Source organism: Parus major, chromosome 2 (assembly GCF_001522545.3).
Source record: "Parus major isolate Abel chromosome 2, Parus_major1.1, whole genome shotgun sequence".
NCBI classification, from domain to species: Eukaryota; Metazoa; Chordata; class Aves; order Passeriformes; family Paridae; genus Parus; species Parus major.
In genome coordinates, this window is record NC_031769.1 from 54,051,597 (window position 1) to 54,078,097 (window position 26,501).

At 42.1% G+C, this 26,501-nt stretch overlaps 1 protein-coding gene across 1 annotated transcript in view; it reads right to left on the reverse strand.

Moving 5' to 3' along the window:
- Positions 1-6,180: 6,180 nt before the first annotated feature.
- Positions 6,181-26,501, reverse strand: part of ITPRID1 (ITPR interacting domain containing 1) — a 40,060-nt gene continuing 19,739 nt past the window's right edge. Inside the window, 7 exon segments of the mRNA XM_033519258.1 lie at positions 6,181-6,400; positions 7,287-7,397; positions 8,964-9,005; positions 9,007-9,094; positions 10,246-10,410; positions 10,413-11,055; positions 11,057-11,158. Coding sequence (XP_033375149.1) covers positions 6,181-6,400; positions 7,287-7,397; positions 8,964-9,005; positions 9,007-9,094; positions 10,246-10,410; positions 10,413-11,055; positions 11,057-11,158 — 1,371 coding nt within the window.

The following is a 26,501-nucleotide window of genomic DNA, read 5'->3' on the forward strand; positions in this document are numbered from 1 at the left end:
ACTTAGCTTCCAAATTTTGATCTTGCCTTCTCAATATTCCTGTGACTGTCCTTAGAGACTTTTCTATTTTGATGGGTGGGGGGAGAAAGAAATCAGGAGAAGGCTGCCTGTGTTTTGTTACTTGCCATGGTAATAAATGTTTACCCTATCAATGTTAAATAGACTCAAAGGACCACACCTGTGTCCCTCTTACTAGCTGTGGTCTGGGCTAGTTGATCTTCATCCACTGAAAGACAATGAAAAACAATGAAATTAAGATGGACAAATTCAAATGCACCTCTCTGGAGAGGTGAGATCAGTGTTGTTTAACAGTGCTTTAATTCCTGGCAATCTCAGATGTTGTGATTCAGAATTTTCCCATTTAATAGCCAAATTGCCTTTGTTCATGTTTCAGCCTCCTTTACCCGTATCCATTTCTACAGAGAAAACTGAAACCTTGTTTCTGGAGAAGAGAGTTAAAACAGTCAACAGCCTTATAAAGTGACAGTGCAGCTGTTTCTTAAGTAGCAATGGATCTTAATGAAAGTCTGCTCATAAAATTATTATCACAGCAGAAAGTAAAGATCCCGACTGATACTAGGTCCCTATTGTGACAGGCACTCTACGAACATATTAGCAGAGAGTAACTCCACTGCAATGAATTTAAAACCTTGTTAGATAAGACAGAGGGAAGCTGTGCCAGGGATAAACATCCCCCCAGGGTGAAGAAAAAGACCCTGATCACAGGAAAAAAAACATATGGTACAGCCTGGAATCAGATGAGGGGTTCTTGTCACCAGGTGTTACAAATGGGGATGGGACTTATCTAAGTCCCTGCTTTTCGCCCAGGCCTCCAGCAGCAGGTAGTATCTTTATTGGGGTGGCCAGCACCCTAAAACCCACTCTTGTTCACAAGTTCTTTAATAATGGTAAATTAAGTCTATTACAAAATGAATTGCTTGTTTAATAGACACAAAATTATCATACATAAGACTTTAATCAGACTATTTACTACAAAAGAATAAGACAAAAAGAACTAGTAGATAACATACACTGCACAATTAAGGTACCTATATTACAGCTAACAAAGAAATTGAATACATTAGGATTCAATGTATCTTAACATCCAGTTGCTGATAGGGCACAGATCTAAATTCTTTGCTCTCAATTTCTGGAAAAGTAACCACAAACATGTGTTCATGCTTTGAGCAGAAGCAGCCCAGCATGTTTTCAGGGAGTGTGTAAGAGGCTTCTACCTCCATGTTAATTTGTGTGACTTGTATAGTTGTAAAGACCAGTGTCTTTGGTCAATGATATTTATTTTTCTTTTATCTCTTCCCACTTCTCTCCATACCAAGATGTTGATTCTTGGTCGGGGCTGCAGACTTTTTGGTGCCAGGAGACGATCCCTTGCTGGGCCTTTGACCCGGTCTGGGTTATCTCTTCCATCTGCACCAGCCATCTGTAGTACAGCGAGGGGGAGGATATCCTGCACAACAGGCTTCCTGACAGCACTAGAGCAGAAAGCAAAATTCACATCTAGCAGCTCAGAACCAGTTTGTTTGTATTGCTTGAGGCCAAGATTTGAGACTTTTTGGTTTTTTTCAAATACAAATTCCAGCACAGGTCAGCCCTGGGCCTTACCTGGGGCACTGCATCACCACGCACTGGGCAATGCAGGAGGGAGGCACTATGCCCAGATTGGGTAGGGCTGGACTGTGCATCTAGCAGGAGGCTGAAGCTATATTTAAAGCAGCTGTGCCCACATTATTTTGGCTGTGACGTCCCCTCTCCTGAACCCTGCCTTCTTCTAAGCCTGTGTCAAATCATCTTTGGACTTGAAGTTGGAAGGGGCTGAATTCCCAAGATAGTACTTTTCTTGGAATGCCATGGCAGCATTGACAATAAGGCAACTAATGCATTAACATGCCAGAGATGTTTTGATGTTTATTCATGTGATGCTCTCAAGGGTTGGTTGAATTGATGCCTGATACAACAACTAATGGGAGCTCTTGGCAGGGTACCTTAGATTAATTTCCTTATTATCTGACTAGATTTTTTACTCTTCAGCAAAATCAGTGTTGAAGCTGGTGCAAAAATCAGACTCTTTTAGCCTCTTTTACCTTCAGGGTTTAAAGATTTATGGGGGCATCAGGGAAAACCAGTGAAGGCAAAAGACAGTGACAAAAGAATTAAAATCCAAGTAACACAAATTGCTAACAAACTAGGGTAGGTAAAAGCAATCATTAGATTTTGTATTTTCTATCTTTGTTAGAGAATTTTTTTTTAATATTCCTCCCCCTTTGTAACTCCTTCCTTTCCTCCCTCCTGCTTTGCTGAGGCTGCATGCTGCCCTTGTGCTCTAGATACTGGAACCAGTACAAAGAGAATGCTAAACTGTCTTTTAATAGAGAGTTATAAGGATTTCAGATGCTAGTTTCAGGTGTTAGTAGAGGCAAAAGATAGTACTGAAAGAGCACCAGAGAGCATGGAGAAAACTCTGCTGTAACCCCATGTGTCTTATCTTTTTCCAAACCTGGTCTGATATATATTACACGGACCTTCGTGAAGCCTCATCAGTCCTGTGAAAAGAGCCAATAGTTGTACCTGCTTTAGTTTTGGAGAGGTAAAATGGGTAAGAAAGCATAATTTTATTGAAATACTTTAATTTCTTTCCTTTTTTTTTGGGGGGGGTGGTTTTGGTGCTTTTGTTGTTGCTTTGGTTTTTAGCTTTTTGGGGGTTTTTGTTGTTTTTGGCAGGGTGGTTTGTTTGTTTGTTTGTTTGTTTTTGTTTTACTTTTTGTCAGAGGTCCTACAGTGTCACAAGGTTAGTTTTCTTCACATTTGAAAACTGCTTAATTCTAATGCTTTTCACAAGTAATGTAGCTTCCCACTCCTCCAGGATATGAGCATGCAAGCTAATTTGTATTTTAGCTGGAGCAATTGTGATATTCAATCAGATATATTATTATTTAATCAATTCTTTTGAGTTGTCATTAAGATTGTCACCATATTTGCATATGACTGCCCCAAAGGGAAATAAATGATGGATTTTAGAATGTTGGTAACACTGTGAATTTAAATAGGTACACAGCTGGCTGTCACATTTACCAGCACTACCCCCCGGACTTCCCTGATCCCAAAATTACTGCTTGTTTTCTTTTCTCTCCAATCTTCAACAACAGCATTACTAGGTGCAGTCTAGTCATCTTTGTAACATTCTTGGAGGAGTTATAAAGTGAAACACCACTTGGGCTCTAGGACTATTCTGAAAGAAATGCTTTCCCATTGCTTAGTATGTTTTTTTATTGCTCTAGGACTGCAGCTTAACAATTAAAATAGTGTTGAGGGTTTGAAAGGTTTTCTAGCTATACATGCAAACACCTTCACATTAACAATTTTTGTGTCTTAAGTGTTGCATGTGGGGGAACCCTATACCATTCATATCTTGCACGAAACTACTTTATAATTGAATTGAAGGGAGGAGCTGGACTGCACATACCAATTAAAAGATCATTCAAATTAGAAAGTTTTGTTAATTAGAATCAGATTCAGTCCTCATCAATATAAATGGTAGAATTCAAATGGGACAAGGGGTCTGCATCATCTTTTTAATCAAGAACAGCTGCCACCTGCCAACACCATCTTCTCTACACACAGGCATAAGACAGGCCACCATCACACTCTTACAGTGCTTTTTTGCATTGGGTTGCAGTGACTCTTGCAAAAATCATCTTGTTTCATGGGAGAAATCACTGGTATCACGGAGGCAAGGAAGCTTCTTAGCCATCCTTTTTCCAGGAGACCTTCAGCATTGGCATTGTTGCTTGTCCTTCACCATACTCCTTCTTTCCTCCACAAGCTGAGACACAACATCTGCAAGTGCAGTTTCTAAGCCAGTGGAGAGAGAAAACACTATGCCACGTTTATTGCTTATTTCACAAAAAAACTTCCATGGAAGATGTTTTGGTCCTGTTTTCATGCTGCCTAAAGATACTCTCACAATCACAAACCTTGACATATAAACTCTTAAAACCTTGATAGTGTGGAAGTGGTGTACAAATCCCGTGTGGGGTCTCAAGAAAGGGGCAAATTTCAACCAGTAAAATTCATAGCCCAGCAGGCTGTGGAGGATCTTGTTAGTTCCTGTTATGTACCTCTCTCTTCTAATCATTTTATTACTCTGAACATCTGTGGAAACATGGAGGTGCAAGGAGCCTCAAGGCTGCTCAGCATGTTTGACTGCATTTTCTCCTTAAACATGTGCAAATGCTACTTCTATTTGCACCTTAGCAGAGCTGTGATTTGCAGCACCAAAGCCTAAATGATACCTAAGATCCCTTTAGAGCATTAAATAAGCAAGACAGTAGGACATCTCGCAGTCTGGGAAGCCCTAAACTGAAAACTGCACTGCTTTGAAAATGAACCAATTGCATTTCTTTGCTGTGATCCAAACTTGAGAGGCATTTCTGCATAAATCCAGGCTCTGTGTGCTTCCCAGAAAACTGAACCAGGATTCTGATTTCAGGCTTATAATGTAGAAAATCCTGTGGTTCTTATCTCATTTTGGTTTTAGTTGGGTTTATATGAAGCAAACATGAAGAGTACAGACAGGTGACTTTGCACAGTAATAGTTTGACAGTTTAATTTTCTATGCACTGTCAGTGAGTTTCTAATTTGAAGCTGACAGCAACAAATAGTCAGAGGCAGCTAGTAGAAGTTAAAATTTATAATGTGGCTAGACAAGGTACTTTGCACCTGATATCAGTATTGGTGGAAGGAGTATTAAAATAACTGACTATAAGAATACCTTTTTGTACTATTTCCTGGTCTATCTGCAAGTTCTTAAGTTTCTTCAGAAAAAAATAAGACATCCCCTTTCCTTTTTAAATGTTTTTTTCAAAAGACAGCCCTATCCCGTGTAATTGCTAATAGGAGCATTATAAGTTTAGTAATCACAGAATAGAAAAATACATAGCACCTCTTTTAAAAATATCCTTTAAAAATGCCTGCTTTTCTGGTCACTCATCTTGTGACAAATGAAACTGCTGGGATAAGAACTTTCTATAATACAATGTTTCATTCACTTGCTTCTGTCATATACCATGCCTTTCAAGATAAAGGCCATAACTACTAAAAACAAAATCCATTAGTCTGACACCCATCCGTCTTTTTCTTCTGTTGAATCATTGCTTTAAAAATTCTGGAAAGATTTCTTCATTCAGAAAAAGAATAAAAAAAAGAAAAAAAAAAGCTATTTTCTTTGTATGTTGAAAGAATGACCAAGACCAGACTTAAAAAGAAATGGGTGCAAAAGATAAGAAAACATTATCTTAAATATTTCAGTTCCTTGTTCCTCACTGTCTGTGGCTGAGGAACTTGATTCTGCTTGATAACATCCGTGTTAATATCAACATAAATCAATATAACAGTATAAAACTACAATGAAGGGAATAATTTAACCTTAACTTTTCATTTAAGAGAATGATAAATCCTTTATAAGTTGGGACACTTGTTTAGATAGAAGACACCATTAATTCATAAGGCAGCTATTTACTATATTTTCTAGATTTATATAATATTTTTAAAATCAGGCAAAATATTTTATGGTTACATTGTGAGATATATGCTTATTTGGAATTTCTTCAGAAAAACAACAAACCTCCCAATTCACTGCCTTTACTGCCCTTGTAAATTTGGTTAATTAGGTCTAAAATCTGAAGCCAAAAATTACTAATTTCACCAGGAGAGAGAGTTAATTACTCAAATTACTCAAACAAAAATTGCCTTCAAGGTTCAAGCAAGCCAAATACAGTCCATGTTTTTATATGTTCTTCTCTCTGGAGCATCTAGATCATTGCCAGAGGTTACTGAGAAATACCAAGGCAGGTCCAGTCTCAGTTCTGCCTGTGTTGTCTATGCAGACTGAAAGTGCACTGAAACACTGACTTAATCCCTTCAGATAAATACATGACTTAGAAGGAAGAAGTCCTGAGCTAGACAGTGACAATGAGACAGAGAATAGTAAAATTGTACTGCAGGTCAATGATCTTTTCCACTTAAACCTTGATGCTGAGACTGAAACTTCTTACATAGTATATGAATGTCTTAAATTTTATTTTTCTAGCGGATGTCCTTTTATTTCCTTATTACTGGTGGAGAGCTTCCGTGGGGAAGGCTCAGATGAATTTGGATCAAGTACTATCCTGGTATCTCTGTGGGACAGAGAAAGCCTGTTGCTGTCATGGTTTTTCTTGGAGCTCTTTTGTGCATTATTTTTGAGCACCCACTTCAAGGATGCACAGCATCAGCAGCATCTGGAAATACTTGTTTATTCTGGGCTTTTCTTTCTTCCTTTCAGTCAGAGAGTTTGAGCTGAGAAAACAGATGGGATTGTTCTGCTAGTAATTGGTCCAGCTGCTGCAAAGAAAATAGAAGGAAAAGCATATTGCAGTCATAAAAATATAATAAAAGGAATCAAACAAGATACACAAGAGTATATGAAGCATGCCTGCTTCTGCTTAGTCTGAAGAAGACATGCAATATTTGGCTACTGAGATGCTGTCATAAAAAGGAGGCGAAAACCCTAAAGGACATTTTATATCAACAGATCTAATTGCCTAAGGGATCATTTGCAAACAGACTTCAATCTGTGGCCAATGCAATCTTGTCTGGAACTTCTTACAATGACAGACTGTGGGAGTTGGAGTTGTTTGGCCTAGAGAAGACTGAGAGGGGATCTAATCAATAAATACAAATATATCATAGGAGGGTGTAAAGAAGAGATGCCAGAATGTTTTCAGTGGAGCTCAGCAACAGGACAAGGAGGAAAGGCTCTAGAGTAAAACACAAGGAGTTCCAACTCAATATGAGGAAACCATAGCTATTCTGCAATGCTGAGACCCCCTAACCCAAGCTTGTCAGAAAAGAATCAAAAGAGAAATCCCATAATCAACATTTCTTTACTCTTCCTTATCAAATGGAGAGACAATCCAGAAAAGAATCAGGCTAGTAACCATTTCCCAAAAATTTTGTAGGCTGTGTGTCAGCTTTTTTCTAGAAATCAAGAAGAGGGTAGGATACAGACCCCTTTATAAATACTTCACTTTTCCTGGGTAGTTGAGTTCAAGTAGGATAGCCAAAGAGAAAAAAGGTCACATATGTAAACTGTAAGTCTTGTGTTTGAAAATCCTCCTCTTGGCTCTGAAAGGGTTTTCAGATGTACCTCCAGAATTAGCATCGAACACTGAATAACAGGACATTCAATTCTTCTCACATGACCCAAAGCAGTGGTTGTGCAACATAGCAAAAGGATGCTTTCTCTGACCTGACACACTGAATCATTCTGCTGAAATTCCAGCTCTGCAACCTCCTGACCAATGGCTTGCTGTAAGAACTGCAGATGTCTTCGTTCCTTCCTGTAGGGACAGCAGTGAAAGCACATTGGAGTGAGCAGCAAACACCCTCCATTTTCTCAGCCCCAGCATAATGTCTGTATTTTCCTCTGTTGCAGTCTTGTTTTTATTAATGATGACAGGATACCTGACAAAATAATGAATTAGAGACCTTGCCTGCTTGATTCTCATTTGTTTTATTATCCCAGTCACAAAATTTAAAATGGAGTTGCAGAGCCATTTTGAGTATGCTAGACCTACTGTTTGCAAACAGAGATGGGCTGGTGGGAGATGTGGTTGGAGCCCATCTTGAGCACAGTGATCATGAAATTACAGAGTCTTCAATATCTGGTGAAACGAGGAGCATCAATAAAACTTCCACATTGAACTTACAGAGGGCAGTCTTTGGCCTATTCAAGACGTTTATCCAGAGAGTTTCTTGTGAAGCAGAGACTCCTTAAAAACAAAGGAGTCCAGGCAGGATGGGCATACTTCAAACAAATCTTGAAGGCACAGGAACAGACTGTCCCTATGTGCCAAAAGATGAGCTGAGTGCTGTGTCAGTTCTGGGCCCCTCAATTTACGAAGGATGTCAAGATGCTTGAATGCATCCAGAGGAGGGCAGCAAGGCAGATGAAGGGTCTGGAACGCAAGCCCTATGAGGAATGGCTGAGGGGCCTGGGGTAATTTAGCCTGGAATAAAGGAGACTGAAAGGTGACCTTATCACTCTCTACAACTCTCTCAAAGGAGACAGTAGGCAGATGAGGGTTGGTCTCTTCTCCCAGGCAGCCACTGACAGAATGAGAGGACAGAGTCTTAAGCTGCACCTGGGGAAGTTTAGGTCAGACATCAAGAAAAGATTCTTCACTGAAATAAATAGCAATTGGGCACTGGAATTCCCAGGGAGGTGGTGGAGTCACAGTTCTTGGACATGTTTATAAAAACGAATGGGTGTGGCACTCAGTGCCATGGTTTAGTTGATGAGGAGGTGTTAGGTCATAGGTTGGACTTGATGATCTCAAAGGTCCTTTCCAACATAGCTTATTCTGTGATTCTGTGATTCTGAGTATGGGCAGGTTTATCATTTCTGATTTGTCACAAGCACAAAGACTGTATAAATGCCCTTCTAGGCAACTCCAGGCTGAAAACCCCTAGTAGCTTTTTTATAAACCTGAGGCTTCTTGGCAATCACTGTGAACTTGCACTGAATCCATGAAGAGCTAGTTTAAATTTTCCTGCCTTTTCACTGCATTGATCATGAGCACTAATTACATGACCTGAACCCATTGACCTGGGACACCAAGCTCCAGCTTACAGATATCTGTTGCTGCATTCTTAATGCTATTAGAACATAGTTTTTGTGTGCTAAAAATCTAGCCCGAATTTATGTAGCAGTATTCCCCTTCAAAATGCTCATGTTTAAGCACCTTGAATGATGTGGAGAGAAGCTGGACTTCCTCTGAGCAAAAATCACATCACAAAACATTTATCCTCCACTTGTGGGACATCCACAGCTGTACCTCACTGACCAGAAGTCATGCAGTAACACAATGACATCTTTGGATTTAGGTGTGTTTGGCTGTCATTACCTTTCTTTGCCTGACATACCAGCAGAAAACAGTGCCTGCTGTTAGGTGCTGTTCAATCTCATTCAGCTTCTCCTGGAAGTGCTGGCAGGAGCTCTTCATCACTTCTATTTCATGAAGGATACACTACACAAAAAACCAAAAAGACATCCCACTTTACCACGTTTGTTTGAGCACTTCCATGCTGAGTGCATTTAAAGCTGACAGCCTGAATGGAATGTGTCCTCTTACACTCACAAGAAGATCTCTCTGAGCAGCTGCTGTGAAAATTTAGATGGCACCTCATGTGAGTTTGCTCTGGGTGCATCACTCACATCCCAGTCACCCTACTGCAAGATAGGCAACAAAGAAGCATATTTTCTTATATACTGTCCAAAGAAAAGACATTGCAGATTTATATCATGTCATTATGTCATTTATTCAATGACATAGCAGCTTAAAATTCACCAGTTTCACTTTCTGGAACTTTTATCTAATAATTTGCTTCCCCAATTTCTACAACAGTTCAAGTTTCATTTTCTTTGAAGAGAAAATAGAAGAGGAAAAATGGAAATGCCTGAAAACTAGCAGGTGGTGATGCTGCTCCTTCCATGCTTACCAGGATAAAAACTCACTCCTGATTCCTTTCCTTGCTTTCTTCCGTATCACACCCTGAGTCTTTCACAACTTTGGAGAATACTCAGCATCTCTGAAGAAAGAAATAAACTATCTGATGAATTTTTACTATTGGTATTTTTATTGGAATAATTAATCTTACTGGAACTTTAGATTTTATACAAGCTTCTTATTCTACTGAGTAAAATAGCTTGAAGTTCTGAGAATCACAATTCATTTTGATTCACAGCAGTTTGGCTTATGGTATGTATCTGAATGTTCACAATTAGTAATTAGCAGTAAGTAATATAACTTAAATGAGTTTTATTTTGTTCAAAGGATTATACTACATCATGTAACCTCTCATTTTCTGCAAACCAGTAAGTTACTTATTGAGCTGATTCACTGAAACTTGTTCTCATTTCTCAGCTCATTTGACTATAAACTTTACCTCCCAGTTGATGGTTAACCATTTTAACATTGAACTGATGTATATAAGTTACTAAAAGAAGCAGCCTAACAAAACTAACGGTACACAAATATGTTTGATGTTTTTCTCTAGAAGGGCATGCTTCTTTCCCTATCCATTTTCTCAGCTATTTTCCAAAGATAAGGAAGCAAGCACTGGTAGAGAGGAAAGGAAAAGGCAGCTCGTAAGTGTCAACTGTCCACATATATGAAGAAACCTCATGGGTGCAAGATTATGCATTGTGAGCCTTTAGGAGCACCAGCATTTTCAACAGCTACAGTACATTTGTGGCATGGTTGGAGCAGCAGTCCGCAGGGCATTGAGGAGAGACTGCCATGGGGAAATTCCACAGGCAGCAGTGCTGGCAGCAGCAGCAGCAGTGACAGAAGGGATAGCCTTTGTGCCAGAGGTGTCATCCCAGAAGTGTGGCCTGTATTTAAGCATGTTGTCAACAAAGTCTGATTTTGTCAGGTGTTTATGGAGTGGACAAAGAAATTGAGGTCACCTGAATTTCCTGGCAGGGATATCAGTTTGGTTGAAAGCTTTAGTGGTCTGCTTCACACCGTCCTTTGAAGCCCCTGGATCTGACTATATGAGAGGACCACACTCAGAACAGTTTGCTAAGATGTTGGAGAAGACCACAGGATCATCCCTAGAAAAGTTTTCACTGAGAGGAATACTTTAGTGTACTTTGCTCTCTACTCTGGAGATAAACTCCAGCCCTAAAGACAGTGAAACAGTAACGGATTTCAGAGGAGAAGAAGCTGTTTAATAATTTTGGACAACGTTTTCTTGACTGGATTTTTTAGCACCTAACATCTCCCCTATGATACCAGCCTCTTGATCTTCAGATGAACTTAAACCAGGCCTTTCCACTGGGCAGGAGGGAGGCCTCCAAGAAACTTGTACAGAAGGAGCTTGAAGAAGAAGTTCTTCTACTTTGTGCTCTGAGCCCCACTGCAGAGTTTTTGGGAGCCCTGTTCTGGGAGGGAATCTTGTATTTTTTGTATAGCCATCCATTTTGCAGAACCTCAGTCCCTTTTGTTGTCTCATTCACTGCAAGTGAGGTGTTATTTTTGCTTCCCATTTCTGTATTACAGCACTGTTCTTTAATATTTCCTGTTGTCACATTGCACTGAGGGGAATTGAGAGGAGTTCTAGAATTAGATGGTCAGGAATGAAAGAAAGCCAAATGAGGAAATGTATCAGAGAACTGTTTGTTGGTAGCAAAAAACAAAAGGAAAAAGGAGTTGCCCAAATGAAAGAGGGCTAGAAAAGACAGGAAAGAAGGAAGGAAAATGGAAAAGGATTGGGGGAGAGGGGAGAGAGAGGGAAGAGACAGAAAGAGATGGGAGCATTACCACCAGCAGATCAGGAAGAGCCATCTCCCTGATGGGGACGGGGTGTGGGTGGGTGGGCTGGCTCTTAAGGAGCCTGCACGGCTCTTGGAGAAGCATGGCTTCACAGGTACAGCTCCCTTGGCCACAGGCGGCCAGGCACAGAGAGAGTGGGTGCTCGGACTGGAGGTCCAGGACCCTGGACAGGATTGCAGCAAAGATCGAAGTGATGGGCTGGATTGGGGCAACCTCGTTGAATGCGGGTGGCTCAGGCAGGGACACAGGGCAAAGCGACAGGGTCAGGGACAGGGAGGCAGAATAGGCATGAGGACAGGCAAGAGCCAGCGAGGGCAGGTGAGCCAAAGGTAGGCTGGGGCCAGGGCAAAGGAGGGAGCCACCCAGCAAGGGCACAACGGCAAGCCCCAAACAAACCAAGTCTCAAAAGCCCCTGCTCACAAAGCCCCAAAAAGCAAGCGGCATAAGACCTAAAAACCCTCACAGCTCATGGTGCAGTTACTTTTTATGCCCTCTGGCTCTTCCCAAAGTATGCCAGCTGGCAGGAGACCTTTGGCACAGTCCAATGTCCCACTGCAGTCCATTGGTGGAGACCTCTCACCATCTGATTGGGGAACCTCTCTGGAGGGTCCTGCTAGCTGCCTGTCCAATGTGAAGTATTGCCAAAGTTTCCCCAGAGACAAGGCCTCTTCTGGTTGCCTCCTACACCTGGCACATGTGCACCCCTCCTCCACATACTTCTGACAACCAGTTTTGAGACTTATATATTGGCCATATGGTACCAGTAAGGGTGAGTGAGTCTTTCTGACCACTCCCTGGTTCTCCTGTTCACAAATCATTTCATGGATGAGGGTCCCAAAGTCCCGGTCGGTGTGGTATTGTTGATGATGCACTGTTGTGGTAGTGATCAGTACCTATTGTTCTTTCACCCTCCGCAGACCTTTCTCCATGGCCTTCCACCTACTTGGGTACACTCTTAGCTCATCCTTAAGAGAATACCTTTCCTTCATGCCTGACAGGAGTCACCTCCAGAGGCTGAGAGTTTCTGTCTTCTTTCCAAACCTATTGCCAATGCCTGCATCCCAGAAGAGGGATCTCAGTTACTTGGTTCCATTATCATCTGCTGAGACAAAGGAGAAAGTGGTACATGGCACTGCAGTCCTGATGGTCCTGCAGCACTTCCTGAGACAAAGGAGAGAATAGAAAATGTTTCCTGCAACCCAATGGTCATGTGGATTTTCCTGAGACAAGGGAGAAAATGGTGGACATTGCCACAGCCCAATGGCAACATGCACCCTTCTGAGATAAAGGAGAAAATGGCAAACGTCACTGCAGCCACTCCCTCCTTTTTCCTGAGCCCAAGACAATGAAAAACAATAATGAACAAACCCACAGGCTGGACTCTCTGTGCCACACTGACCGCTCTGCTTTGCCTGGACTACACTGACCACACCTGGACTGCACCGACCACACTATTCATCACTTGGCTCCCTCAGGATGAAAAAGGAGCAAATAAATGGTCATTCTTCTGCTGCATTTTGGCCTTTTCTTCCACATGAAGCCCTGCCTCCCAGAGATTATGTGAGCTGGGTAGAATAAACAATCTAGACATGCCCGCACTGTCTAGGCTTCACCCTTCTCATGGCAAATGTGAGAAAATCAACTCTGTCCCAACCAAAACTGGGACAATATATTAACAGGGTTTTAAAATGTAATTTGGATTTATTCAATCAGAGAAAATCGCACAATCTATCTGTAGACAGCAACTATAAATTGGTATTGCTGAAAATTTCCTGTCTTTTAGGTGCTCCCAAAATTCATCCTTGCAGTTTCCCACAAATAGCATCATGGTTCAGCTTCTTCCCTATGGAGATTGTTTCACAGAGTCTCTAAAATTTTTTTAAAGATATTTCAATTACCCTTTGCACATTAGCTAGATGTTTTTCCAGTGTGTTGGTCTGATCTATAGTTTTCCATGTATGAAAATGAAGAACAAAATCCTAGGAAAACTTTCAAAAAGCTGAAATGTTTCTGCTGCTGTAGCTCTCAAGTACTCAACTTTATCCTACAATCATAGCTGTATCCCACAATCATAATTGTTATGATTGCAGGATAAAGTTGAAGATTTTAAAGCCTTCAGGCTTTAAAGTTTGCAGAGCTAAAAGACCACATTATCTACTTCCATAGTGTTCTAAGGTGCCTGTTTTTCTCCTGAGACATGCAGAGTACCAAAGCAGCTGTCAACAAATGTTATTACAAATTAATTGTAGGGAAGGCTCCCCTAACTTCTAACGCAAGCATAAGTGGAGTTAGAATTAATCTGCTAACCTGGACAAAACCAGATGGATGCAGGCAAGTTTCACCTATTTGTTGAGGTAAATGTGAAGCCTCTATTCCAACAACAGGCAATTATGTCCCATACAGTTTTACATTCACGTGCGAGCTAGAGATCTACAAAAAACATGTAAGCGTGTAATCTGGGCTGAACCTTAGGTACAAGCTGAGACATTAAAAACTGGATTAAATGTCTGCAGACCAAATTATTATCAGTTATTAGGCTACAGAAAGACTTCCATGTGTCTCCCTGGATTTGCCCTGGAAGGAGGTGTGATGTGTGCTCTGCTATAATGGCCTTCATTGATAAAACCTGCAGGGTAGGTAGGTAAAGGATGAATGAACTCTGAAAGACCATCTGCATATGTATTTAAAAATGCTAATAGTACAGGACCAAATAACCCTTCTGAGCATAAATCCAGATTCCACAATTTTTATAGTAAGATAATAGAAACTTATAAAAAGGAAAAGTATATTAGGAGAACCATGTTAATCACAGTTCACCTCTGCTTGTTACTATGATTTCCTGTCCTCAGACCAAGTAGTCACCTTCATCTGAGTTTGACACCTAATTTGCACCTACATACTTATTAGATGTGTAATGAAATAATGGTCCTAGAGTAAAGACTTGGATTTCTCATATGGTCAGTACAAAACTGTTGAGTTTGGCGGGAGAAATGCAGCACTCAATATGAATGATCAGCAAGTCTAATTTATTAGTAAATCTAAAACCACTTATATAGCATCAATAATTAGGCTCATACATAGTGCAAAAGCAAGCTCATTATTGGATATTTTCATTTAAGGTCAACTCCACCTAATTCCACATTCCTATGATCACTCATCTATGCTGAATTCATATTCTTCTGATCACAGCGTCCTGTTCTCAGTTAACAGTTATCACTAAGGTCTTCCTGACTTTGCAACATCTCACACTAACTGTACTCTATTGTCTAATTCTTTCCCAGCTAACTGCTGCATGGGAACATGACCCGAGCTACTGAGATGAAGTAGAAAATCTAAGACGTATTTGAGACTTAGGAAGGGATTGACTGATGGAGCTGCACTTGACCATGCCTTAGACAAATGCACCCACCATTCACTTCACAAGAAGCAATGGATCCCCGACCCTCTCACCACCAGCTAGAAGGAAGCAACCTTAGGGATGGAGGGAAGCGGGAAAGGGTATCTGCTTGGTGTGGCAAGTGAATCTCCCACAGACCTAGCTCACCTCCCTGTGTGCCCTTATACAAGACCCTAGAATCTCAGGACCAGGGAAATGAGACTGTGGATGAAGGGATTTTTGGGATGGAGATATTGCCCAGGGCAGAGAAGCCTACCTTCTGCATCATTACCTCCCCAGTTAAGCAAAAAAAAAAAGAGAGTAGTAGTCATTGGTGACCACCTTTAGAGAGGAATGGAGGGCCTGATACGCCAACCAGACCCAGCCCATAGGGAGGTATGTGGCCTCTCTGGGGCCTGGGTAAGGGAAATCATCGAGAAACTTCCCAGCCTGGTACAGCCCACTCTAACCTTTACTGGCTTTTCTGGTAGGCACCAAGGTCCCAACAAGAAGGCTGTGGAGAATCAAGGGGGACCTTGGAACAACTGGTCAGGGAGAACTGGAGCACAGGTTGCATTCTCTTCTGTCCTGCAAGTTACAAGGAATGATATGGCAAGAAACAGGAAAATCATGAAGATTTGAGACAGGTGTTATGAGCAGAATTTTGTGTTTTTTTGATCATGGGTCAATTTTTACAACACTGAGCCTGCTGGCAACTAACAGGGTCTACCTGTCTCAAAGGGAATAAAGGGCCTTAGCTCAGGAGTTATCAGGGCTCACTGAGAGAGCTTTAGACTAGACTTGAAATGGAAATGGAGACAGGGACAGAGATAAGGTGTGGCACAAGGAGAACTCTAGCAATGACACTAGCAGCAAAAGGAGGCCAAAGGGGGAATACCTCGATCAGTAACAAGCAGCCAATGACATAACCACAAGATGGAACTGTGTGGCAACCATGTGCAGCCCTACTGGGATATTGACACAATGAAATACTTTGGAGTGCCTGCACACCAGTGCATGCAGTATAGAGAACAAACAGGACAAAGCAGAGATCTGTGTGCAGTCACAGGGCTTTGATCTCACTATGATTAGGGAAAGGTGGCAGGATACCTCAAATGACCGGAATGAAGGGCTGCTGGCATGAATAGCTACACACTGCTTAAGAAAGACAGAGCAGAAAGGCATGGTGGTGGAGTTGCAGACTAGCAAGGGTGACACTATTGCAGGTGTTTGCTACAGGCTGCCTGATCAGGAGAAAAAGGTGTATGAGATCACCTAGACAGTTTGAATCAGCCTCAAAGTCACAAGAATGGGTTCTTGTGGGGGACTTTAACTAGTCTGACATTTGCTGGAGAAGAAAGACAGCAAAGCCCAAACTGTCTAGGAGGTTCCTGGAAAGCACTGATGACAACAAAATCCCTGGAAATGTGATGGAATGCTTCAAGCTGAAGGCCAGCTCTATCCACATGGATGACAAGAAGGGGATCAGGAGTAGTCAGCATGGATTCACTAAGGCAAATCATGCTTGACCTGATGGTCTTTCATGATGAGACAACTACCTGGATGGATGAGGGCGGAGCAGTGTGTATTGTCTACCTCAACTTTAACAAGGCTTTTAACACTGCCTCTCACAATGTCCTCATAGGTAAACTCAGGAAGTGTGGACTGGATGAGTGGACAGCAAGGTGGATTGAGAACTGGCTGAATGGCACATGCCAGAGGGACAAAATCAGTAGTAGAGGGTCTAGCTGGAGGCTTGTCACTAGTGGTGTCTGCCAAGGGTCACTATTGGATCCAGAATTGTTTCACTTGTTCATCAGTGACTTGGGGGGAAGGGAGGATGTCTCCTCAGCAAATTCACTGGCAACACAAAGCTGGGAGGAGTGGCCAATACCCAAGAGTGTTGTGCTGACATTCAGAAGGATCTTAAGAGGTTGGAGAGAAGGGCAGAGAAGAACTGTCTGAAGTCCAGCAAAGACAAATACAGAGTCCTGCACCAGTCCAGGCTGGAGGCCAAACTGCTGGAAAGCAGCTCTGTGGAGAAGGACCTGTGGGTCCTGGTGGACAACAAGCTGTCCATGAGCCAGCAGTGAGCCCCTGTGGCCAAGAAGGCCAATGGTCTCCTTGGATGCATTAGTAAGAACATTGCCAGCAGGTGGAGGGAGGTGATCCTGACCCTCTACTCAGCCCTGGTGAGGCACATCTGGAGTGCTGTGTCTGGTTCTGGGCTCCTCAAGGCATGAGAGACATGGAGCTCCTGGAGTGGGTTCAGCAGAAGACAACAAAGGGTTGTGGCTCTTCTGCCTTGAGAAGATGACTGAGAAGGCACCTCCTCAATGTATATAAGTATAGGAAGGTGTCAAGAGGAGGGAGCCAGGCTCTTCTCAATGGTACCAAACAGTAAGGCCAGTGGCAACAGTCAAAAATAGATGCATGAGAAGTTCCACCTGAATTTAATGAAGAACTTCTTAACTGTGCAGATGAACATACAGTGGAACAGATTGCCAAGATAAGATGTGGAGTCTCCCCCTCTGGAGATACTCAAGAATTGTCTGGATGCAATTCTCAGTGTGCTCTAGGATGACCCTGCTTGAGCAGGGAGTTAGACCAGATGACTGTACTACTGGTCTTTTCCAGTCTCATTAATTCTGTGATTCTGTGAAAGTAAGGCTTCTTAAAATGATTATACATTTCTCTGACTCTGTAACATTTTATTCAAAGCCAAGCAGTATTGCCTTGATTTCAGTGAAGTCCAAATTAAAAAAAAAAACACATTGTCAAAATTTATATCTGCCTCCAAATAAGGTGAGGTAAAAAGTTGTGAAGAGATATCTACAGTGCTTTCACTAGGACTTCAAACTTAATGACGTGCTTCCTGGAAAAACAAAACTGAGGGCTGCATTGTGAAGGCAGGCTGGGGCTGTGATTAGATTAAACGTGACAGCTTTCTCAACTTGAGGCAGTTAACTCTAAACTTATGTAAATGTTGTTTGGTTTAATGTCTGTATACCAGAGCCAAGAAAAATCTTCATAATAGCTGTCAACATTTGTGTACCTGTAAACTGTGCTTTAGTTGAGCAGTGGACCAAGCTATTGCTTCATTTCCTCACAGTGTCCCTTGTAACAATTAAATGAAACTGTCAATTAGACCATGCTTAATACTGTCCTGAGGAGGAATAGAGTCTCCCTCCATGTGAAATTTTCACTAATGTTAATAGCTCACCAATGGTAAAAGTCAAGTTTTTCTTGGCAGTTTCTAATAACCAGCAAGGATACCTATAGCCCAGGTTTCTGTTAGGGGATTGACTCTTTAGGGGCTCAAAGAGTGTTCTGCTAGGCCTCATAAGTTTCTGAAAATGTCCAGACTAAATGTTTCTAGTGGTTTTCCCTGAATGAACCAGCTTCTAAAGCCCTTTCAGCAGTGGTCAAGGCCACCTTTAGGGACACCACTTATTCACAGAAACCATTACTCATGTTTAAATTAATTTAAACCTTCTAGTAATGGGAATACTGTCTCTAGAAGTTGGGCAAAAAGGTGGAGAAGGGAGAGGGGGAGGTCAGCCAAATCAGCACAGTTTATTTCAACATTTTTAAACTATCTCATCTTTCTCTTTCAAATAATGTTTTTTAACCTCTTTTTTTTTTTTTTTCCCAGAAACCACTATTGTTTTCTAATTTGAAGACTGGTTTTGATGAATTAAAGACCTAAAAATGAAACAACGCATTTTCAACACAACATTAATATAGGAGGTAATATAAAGGCTGGTCTTTATTGGAGACCCCCAAGGGGCAGATATGGAAAAACACCCAACCCACATGGGGTGAATACAGCTTTATAAGTTTAACAAATTAGCATAACTGACAAGAATCCCCAATTAGAAGCACAGGTGATGAAGTAATTCCCCCCTTTTGGTTCCACCTCTTCTGTTGCTCCCCTTTAGATAGGAACTAAACTTTTTTTATGAAAATGTGTCTCAAAGAGCTGGTTTCAGTCTTGGCTCCCAGGAAGAACCAAGATAGGATAGGGGCCATGGACCCACTGGGGCTTGGAGTCTTTGGGATATGTTTTGTCTTTCTGCCTGTCAGGGTAGGAAAAGCACCAGAGCTAGCTAGGAGCATACAACTATAGTCTACAGAGGTACAGATATATGAAGAAAATATAAAAGCAAAAATATTTTTGGCAATGGTATGAAAAATAAAAGGGATGGGGTTAAATCGCCAACATTAAGAAAAAAGTGTTTTCATTTCTAGTCTGTCCAAACTGCACTTTTTCCCTCAGTTCAGCCACCAAACCAAAAACTCCATTATTTGTGTAGTTCTACTGAGTTCTCCTAATGTGTGGAGACACCCAGGTCTGTAGAGATTCTGCAAATACGTGTAGAGAATTGCACCAAGGAAAGACAAAACATGTTTGGAGAAGAAGTAGATACACAGTCCAATATTCAACCATGAATTAAAAACTCTAAGTCTGGATCTCTTGCGGAGAATACATACGGCTATGTTGGAAAGGGGAAACCTGAGAATTGCCCCTGAAGATCTTGGTGACCTCAGCTCTTCACCAAAGAACTGGGATAATTCAGCTCCTGCATCCCATTTCTCTTCTGCCTGAATTTTAAATAAAAATAGTTTGAAGGAAATTACTAATCAGGTTTCTGCTTCAGATCATATGAGTAAGTACATGCCTTCCAAATCAAAGGTGCCCCAACTTTCTAGCCCTTTTAATCAATCCAATTTCATTAAGAAACTTTTCCTCTATCTATATTCACATGCAGTTACAGCAGCTCCTATTTTCAGAAGCTTTCAGTAACTTTCTGAAATTATAGGGCTTCTAGGTTCATAATTAATAAAAAGAATATTTCCTAATTAGTAATAATTGTTGAAGTTAAGTTCTGCTTTCTCCTGAAGACTCCACAGATGGTTTTCTGTGCAGCTGGATGCAAACAACATAACCTCTTTCCAGTCTTTAGTCTGGAAAATACTTGCAAACTGCAGAAGATGCCCTGAGAGCTGCTACACTGTTTCTAAATATTAGCACATTTTTTGCATGTCTCTTGAATCACATTAACATCAATGAATGTATATCAATATCAGTCTTTGTTTTCTACATCATTTGAGTATATGGGGAAGAATGGGAACAAACACTACAAATGCAAGAACAAATTCAAACTTTAAATTCACAAATTAAAATCTGAACTGCTCTTACAGAGTCTGAAAAAAGGGAAAAGAAGCAAATACAGACAATTGAGGCTAGGACAGGTGACCTGGGAAGAGTATAGAGATGAAGTACAATTGAGTAAGGATAAGGTGAAGAAGGCCAAAGCTAAGCTTAACTGCATCAGTGAAGAGATGCAAAGAATAACAGGAAGAGCTTCTACAGGAATGTTAACCAGAAAAAGAAGAACAATGAAGGTGTACACGGCAGGCCCCCTGCTGATAAACAATGCTGGAAAACTGATAATAAAGGATGATCTCTTTCCACATCTCCCAAGTGGATGGATAGTAGGATGGGGATTGGGAGAGCAAAGTCCCTCTCACTGTAAAAAAAGATCAGCTTCATGACCATCTGAGGAATCTGAAAGTACATAAGTCTATGGGACTGTGCTGGTGTATCTCTTTCCCCCTAGGCTAAGATTGGAAAAATGTTTGCTAACCCTCGGCTTTGGACAGTACCTGGGCTGAGCTCTTCTTGAGCTTATCAGAACTGTCTGCTCTCAGGAACTTGTGCTGTCTAATGAGGCTTTTCTAATCAACAGCCTTAGAAACTTTTCTCAATCTTTCAAAGACAGTTTCTGACCTGAAGTGTGGACAGGATGAAACACTATTATGACTAAAGCCCACCCTCTTGCAGCCCAATAAACAGCAGTCCAAAATGAGATGTTTGAGCTCTCCTGGACTGCAGCAGCTGTGACCAGCAAAGTCCCTCTGAAAGCTCTTCAGAGCCAGCAAAATGACAAGTCTGTTGTACTTGGAGGATCGCCAAACAATGACTGATCCCGGGCTGATACTCCCATACTTAATCCTCTGCCTGCTAAGAAGATGCAAAGACATCTGAAGTCAGTATTTCACTACCTTAAAGGGAAATTTTTAACAGGTACCTTGTAGAAACTCTTTTTGTCTGTGTGCATGCAAGTGTGCATATGCTATACCAAATGTGGGAGAAATGCTGCTTTCCAAGATTCCTAAGTATTTTAGGTTTAGAAGTTAGGCTTTCAGTAGGTTACTGTTGTGATGTAATAAACCCTATATGAATCATTCACTAAATGGTTTAACTGAAACCATAAATTAAATGCTCTTTAAGTGCTGTTAAGCTTAAGTTAAATGCTGGTACCTTTAAGTGCTGTTAAGTCATTAAGTGCCATTGCACCTTTAGGCTGTATTCCTTTTTATCCTTACTCTTTCTATTGTGTTATCTCCTCTCCCCTCCTCTCCCCACACCTCCACATAGATAATTTTGGGATTATTTTGGTTTAGATTAGTTGAGATTGGATTTTTGCTTGATTTTCCTTGGTACACCTTAACCATCTAGTAAGTAGTACAGTGAACCTGGCTAATGAACTTTGTCATGCTGTCACTTTTATATTAAACCTGTTTTTACTGATACTTCTGCCAGTGACTCTTTTAGAGACTTGAAATATTCATGAAGAGATGCATCCCAGAGGCCTGAGAGAATTGGCTGATGTAGATGCCAAGGCACTCTCTATGATATTTGAAAAGTCCTGTCAGGTGAAGTCCCAAGTGACTGGAAAAGGGTGTTTGTACCCATCTTTAAAAAGGGTAGAAAGGATAACACTGGTAACTACTGACCTGTCAGCCTCACTTCTGTGCCTGGGAAGATCATAGAATAGATCCTTGTAGAAGCCATACTAATGTACATGGAGGACAGGTGATTTGAGACAACCAATGGCTTCACTAAGGAAAAGTCCTGCCTCACCCACTTAGTGTCCTTCTGTGATGGAGTGACTACATCAGTAGAAGAGGGAAAGGTTAGAGATGTCACCTATCTGGACTTCTATAAAGCCTTTGACACCGCCACAACATCCTTCTCCCTAAATTGGAGAGAGATGTTTTGATGAATGGACTATTATATAAATAAAAAATTGCTTGGATGATCACATCCAGAGGGTAGTGGTCAATGGCCCAGAGTCCCAATGGAAATCAGTGACAAGTGGTGTATTTCAGCAGGTATTGGGACCACTGTCATTTGATATCTTCATTAATGACATGGACAAAGAGATCAAGAGCACCCTTAGAAAATTTGCAGATGACACCAAGATGAGTCTTGTGGCTGCCATACCTGAAGGATGGGATGCCATCCAGAGAGACCTGGACAAGCTCGAGAATTTGGCCCATAGGATTCTCATAAGGTTTAACAAGACCAAATGCAAGGTCCTGCCTCTGGGTTGAGGCAACCCCCGGTATCAATGCAGGCTTGGGAATGAACAGATTGAGAGCAGCCCTGCCAAGAAAGGGGTACCGGTGAATGAGAGGCTGGACATGATCCAGCAAAGTGTGCTTGAAGCCAAGAAAGCCAAATGTGTCCTGGGCTGCATCAAATGAAGTGTGGTCAACAGAGTGAAGGAAGTGGTTCTGCCCCTCTGCTCCTCTGCTGAGACCACGCCTGGAGTGCTACATACAGCTCTGGGGTCCCCAGTGCAGGAAGGACATCAACCTGTTGGAATATGTCCAGAGAAACTAAATTCATTAGAGGGATGGAGCACCTCTCCTATGAGGAAAAGTGGAAATAATTTGCTTTGTTCAGCTCAAAGAAGAGAAGGCTTGAGAGTGACCTAATTGTGGCCTTCAGGTACCTGAAGGGACCCTACAAGGAAGGTGGAGAGGTACTTCTAACAGCATGTAGCGACAGGATAAGGGAGAATGGCTTCAAACTGAAAGAGAATAGGATTAGATTAGATTAGATATTAGGAAAACATTCCTTACTGTGAGGTTGGTGAGGCACTGGAACAGGTTGCCTAGGGAAGTTGTGAATACCCCATCCTTGGAAGTGTTCCAGACCAGGCTGGACAGAGCTCTGAACAACCTACTTTACTGAAAGGTGTCCCTCTCCATGGAAGGGGGATTGGCACTAGATGATCTTTAAAGCTTCTTGCAACCAAAGCCATTCTACAATTTGGTGCTTAAGAGATAGCAAAACTTCATTGAAATATGCATTCTGCATAAGCCACAAAACACCTCTTTTTTAAATTGTTGTTACCCAGAACCAGGGACTTTCTGAAGCTCACTCAACCTTGATACACCAGAAGCAATTATTTTGTACTACTTTCAAGATTTGGGGAAAATAAATATTGTTATTCATATGTGAATATGTGTTCCCATGTGTGTGAAAAACCTTAATCCTAAGTAAATGTTCCATAAAATCTGATTGTTCCCAGCATACTGAATTGTCTTTCCTTTCTCTAAGACATAGCTGCCCCATCAGCATCTGTACAGATTACTGATTGCTGACTATAAAGGTAAATATTTCAGCAAGTGCCATTGAAATTTCAAAGGAAATTATTTTTTTAAATACACCTGTAAACTCCTGTAACATTGATTCACTTCACACATTGTAGAAAGGGCAGCCAACAAGAAAAATGAGGTGAGAAAGATCTAGTTTATACTTGTTTTCTAGCCAAATGCAATACACATTTCCACAACTTGCTCACAGGGGAGCCCCATTCAGACCTGCTCGTCCCTAGCGCAGCAGCACTGACCCCTTCCTGCACAGTGATTCCACATTGTACAGCATTTCAAGAGAATAACCATCAGATGGCAGCAACACACAAAACACTAACTATTTTCAAAGGCTGGCACTGTCAAGTTTTTAACCATGTTCTGCAAACTTCACTTCTCAATGATATTTTGGCAGACAATAGGTAAATAAACCATCTTATTAGAATAGTTATATTATTTGGAAGGAAATAATAAACTACAACTCTCATGTAGTCTGCAATGTTCTTCTCCCCATCACTTTGGGTACCACTGACATATAAAGGACTTCAGGTATGCTCTTCTTTTTGTGAAGGCCTCCAGACTCATTGCAAAAAAGAAGGGAAAGCCCTGCAGCTCCCATGACTGTAACCACCTCAGGTAAGACACAAGGGTGCACGTATGCTGCACTCCAAAGGTCTGAGAAAGGGCCAGAAGGTACATGTCATGTAACAGCTACTGATATTTTGCATCATGTCCTTGTTCAGCCTTCACTCCTTTACATGGTTATCATTGGGGTCTGCCTGTCACAGTCATCAATAGGAGGAGACATATATTTCCAGGGGCACTAGGGAGTGCACACACTGTGCTTCATATCCTCCTGTGCAGCCTCACGTTCCTCACCCAGTGCCTGTCTGCCTGCAGAGCTCTGCGAGCCCATGTTCCCCAAGAAGGACATTTGCCTAGATGGTCGCCAGATATTAGCCATAAGCACTTCAGAGAGCCAAATCATGGAGCATTAAAGAAAAAAAATTGCAACGGCTTGGCACATGACAGAACTATGTAGCAAATCTGTGTCTATCATCAGAGAATTCAGCTTGAGTTTTCCTCCTGAACAAGTTTTGCACCAAATTTCAGGCAAGCTTTTGGCTTAAGATTCAGTGTATATTATGGTTATGTCTAGCATGCTCATGGCACAGCAGATCCAGCAGCCAGAGCACAGCAGTGTGGAGTGATGCCCAGGCTGCAAAAACTGGAGAAAAGCAAGTGTGAAAAGCAGCATAAGAGCTCCCCAATGCGGTGGCTAGTCTGCCACTGGCACCTGCATTGTATGCTAGCATATTCAAAGCTGGTGCATGTATTTACAGGTTAAAAACTAGCTGTGCATTTCAGTCAGTGTCTTAAAAGCAGGTATAAATACACTTCTCCATAAAGTGCCTAGGATTGGTGGGTGGATTGGTGTGCGCTCTTTTACTCTTTTGCATTAAAGGTTTTCCTGAGCTAGTTTGTAGAAGGAAGCCTTAGAGAAGAACTGAACTTCTGAACAGCTGATAACAAACTGTATAGATAAACTCAATAAAGAAGAAAAATTAAAAAAAAAAAAAAGTTTGTTTCCCTTCCTCCCTACCCAAATCATAGATTAATATGGGGAAGGGAAGCGTGTTCTCTACTATGTACATCACCCAAAAGGATGTCATTTCCACCATTAGTGAACCATCTTGTTCCCTCTAGAGAGGGTAAGATTTTCTCTCTGTGAGCATTGGTGAAAGAGGTTCACCATCCAGAAGGTCAGTCCTTTGCTTCTTTTAAGTACATCCCCACTTCAATCTGGCCCACAGCTCTGGAAAATTTGTTTTTCCAGATTGGCTGGAGCTACAGAAAGAGGTCATGTCAGGTTTGGTAATACAGACTGACACTGTGAATCTCCCACACTACAGCTGCAAACTGCTGGGTTCAGGAGCAAGGCATCTCCTTATTCTGCAAATCAGAACTTCCTGTGGTCTCCTGCCTGAACCCAAGAAAGTGTCACCCTAGAAATGGTAAAAGTATAAATGAGCGCTGGAGGTTAGGATTTTTTTTTTTTTTTTCTCTCTCAGGGAATTTTCTCCCATTTGTTGCCTAGGAAATGATAACTATGACATTTAGGAGACAAAAGATGTGGATGGAAGGAGGAGGAGGGAGAAGGGTGCAGTGTGCTACTATCTCTTAACTGGACAGCTTTCTCTTGGGAAGTGCAGAGATAGCATGGGATTTTGGCTGCAGGGTGAGGGTCTGGGCTCAGCCCTCACTCACTCTCTTGCCTCCAGGCTCAGAGGGGAGATGGTCACTGACTTGGTGCCAGGCTGCTGCTGCGGGGATAATTTGCTGCTACCATGAAGTTCTGTCCTGCACAGCTTCTCCTTACTTTGGGTGAACCTTTGCTTGTAAGAGCGACTATTGAGCTGGGACGTTTCCAACACTCAATTGCACTGGAAAGGACGCTCACCATCTAGTTGGGTTCCACATGGAAAAACCTGGGACCCTGATCCCCAATCCCCTTTGGAGGTCGCATCTCCCTAGCTGCTTGTGGGAACCCGGCTGCTACTGCCCAGCCTCTGTTTTCTGTCGCTGCTCAGGCTTATCGCTGCACTTTAACTCAGCACCCCTGTGTCCACCAGGACAGCCAGTGGTTCCTGGCACAGCTTCAGAGTTTTTGCTATACTTTGCTTGCCATCCTGGGTGTGCTTGCCTCCGCTGTTCCAGCCTGGTGATCTAAGATTCTTGCTATGGTCTGTTTCACAACCTGGATGGGCACGGAGACCTGCTGCTTCCTGTGAATTTGTAAAGGTAACCCCTTTTCCATCTCTCCTGCCGGCAGAGCGACCATTGCCCGTGTGGGGAGAGGTGGCCGGGCCCGCACCACAGCGCCCCCTGCCGGCGCGGGGGTATCATCGCACCCGCCCTGCCTGGCCGGGAGCCACCAGCGCCCCCTGCCGGCTGTGCCCGGAACTGCACCGGAGGGGAAAGTGCCTGCGGCCCAGAGAAGGCGTCACTGGGCTTGTGCTGCTGCTCCTTCTGCTGCCCTTGTGGCTGTTTGTCTGCCTTGTTGTACAGATATATTCTGGTAAAGAACTGTTATTTCTTTTTCCATGTCTTTGCCTGAAAGCCCCTTAATTTCAAAGTTAGAATTATTTGGATGGTAGGGGATCATATTTTCCATTCCAGTGGAGGTTCCCTCCTTTCTTGGCAGGCACCTGTCTTTCAAATCAAAAAATTAGTAATCAATGATTTGAATTTGACAGGAAAGGAGACAACACCATAGT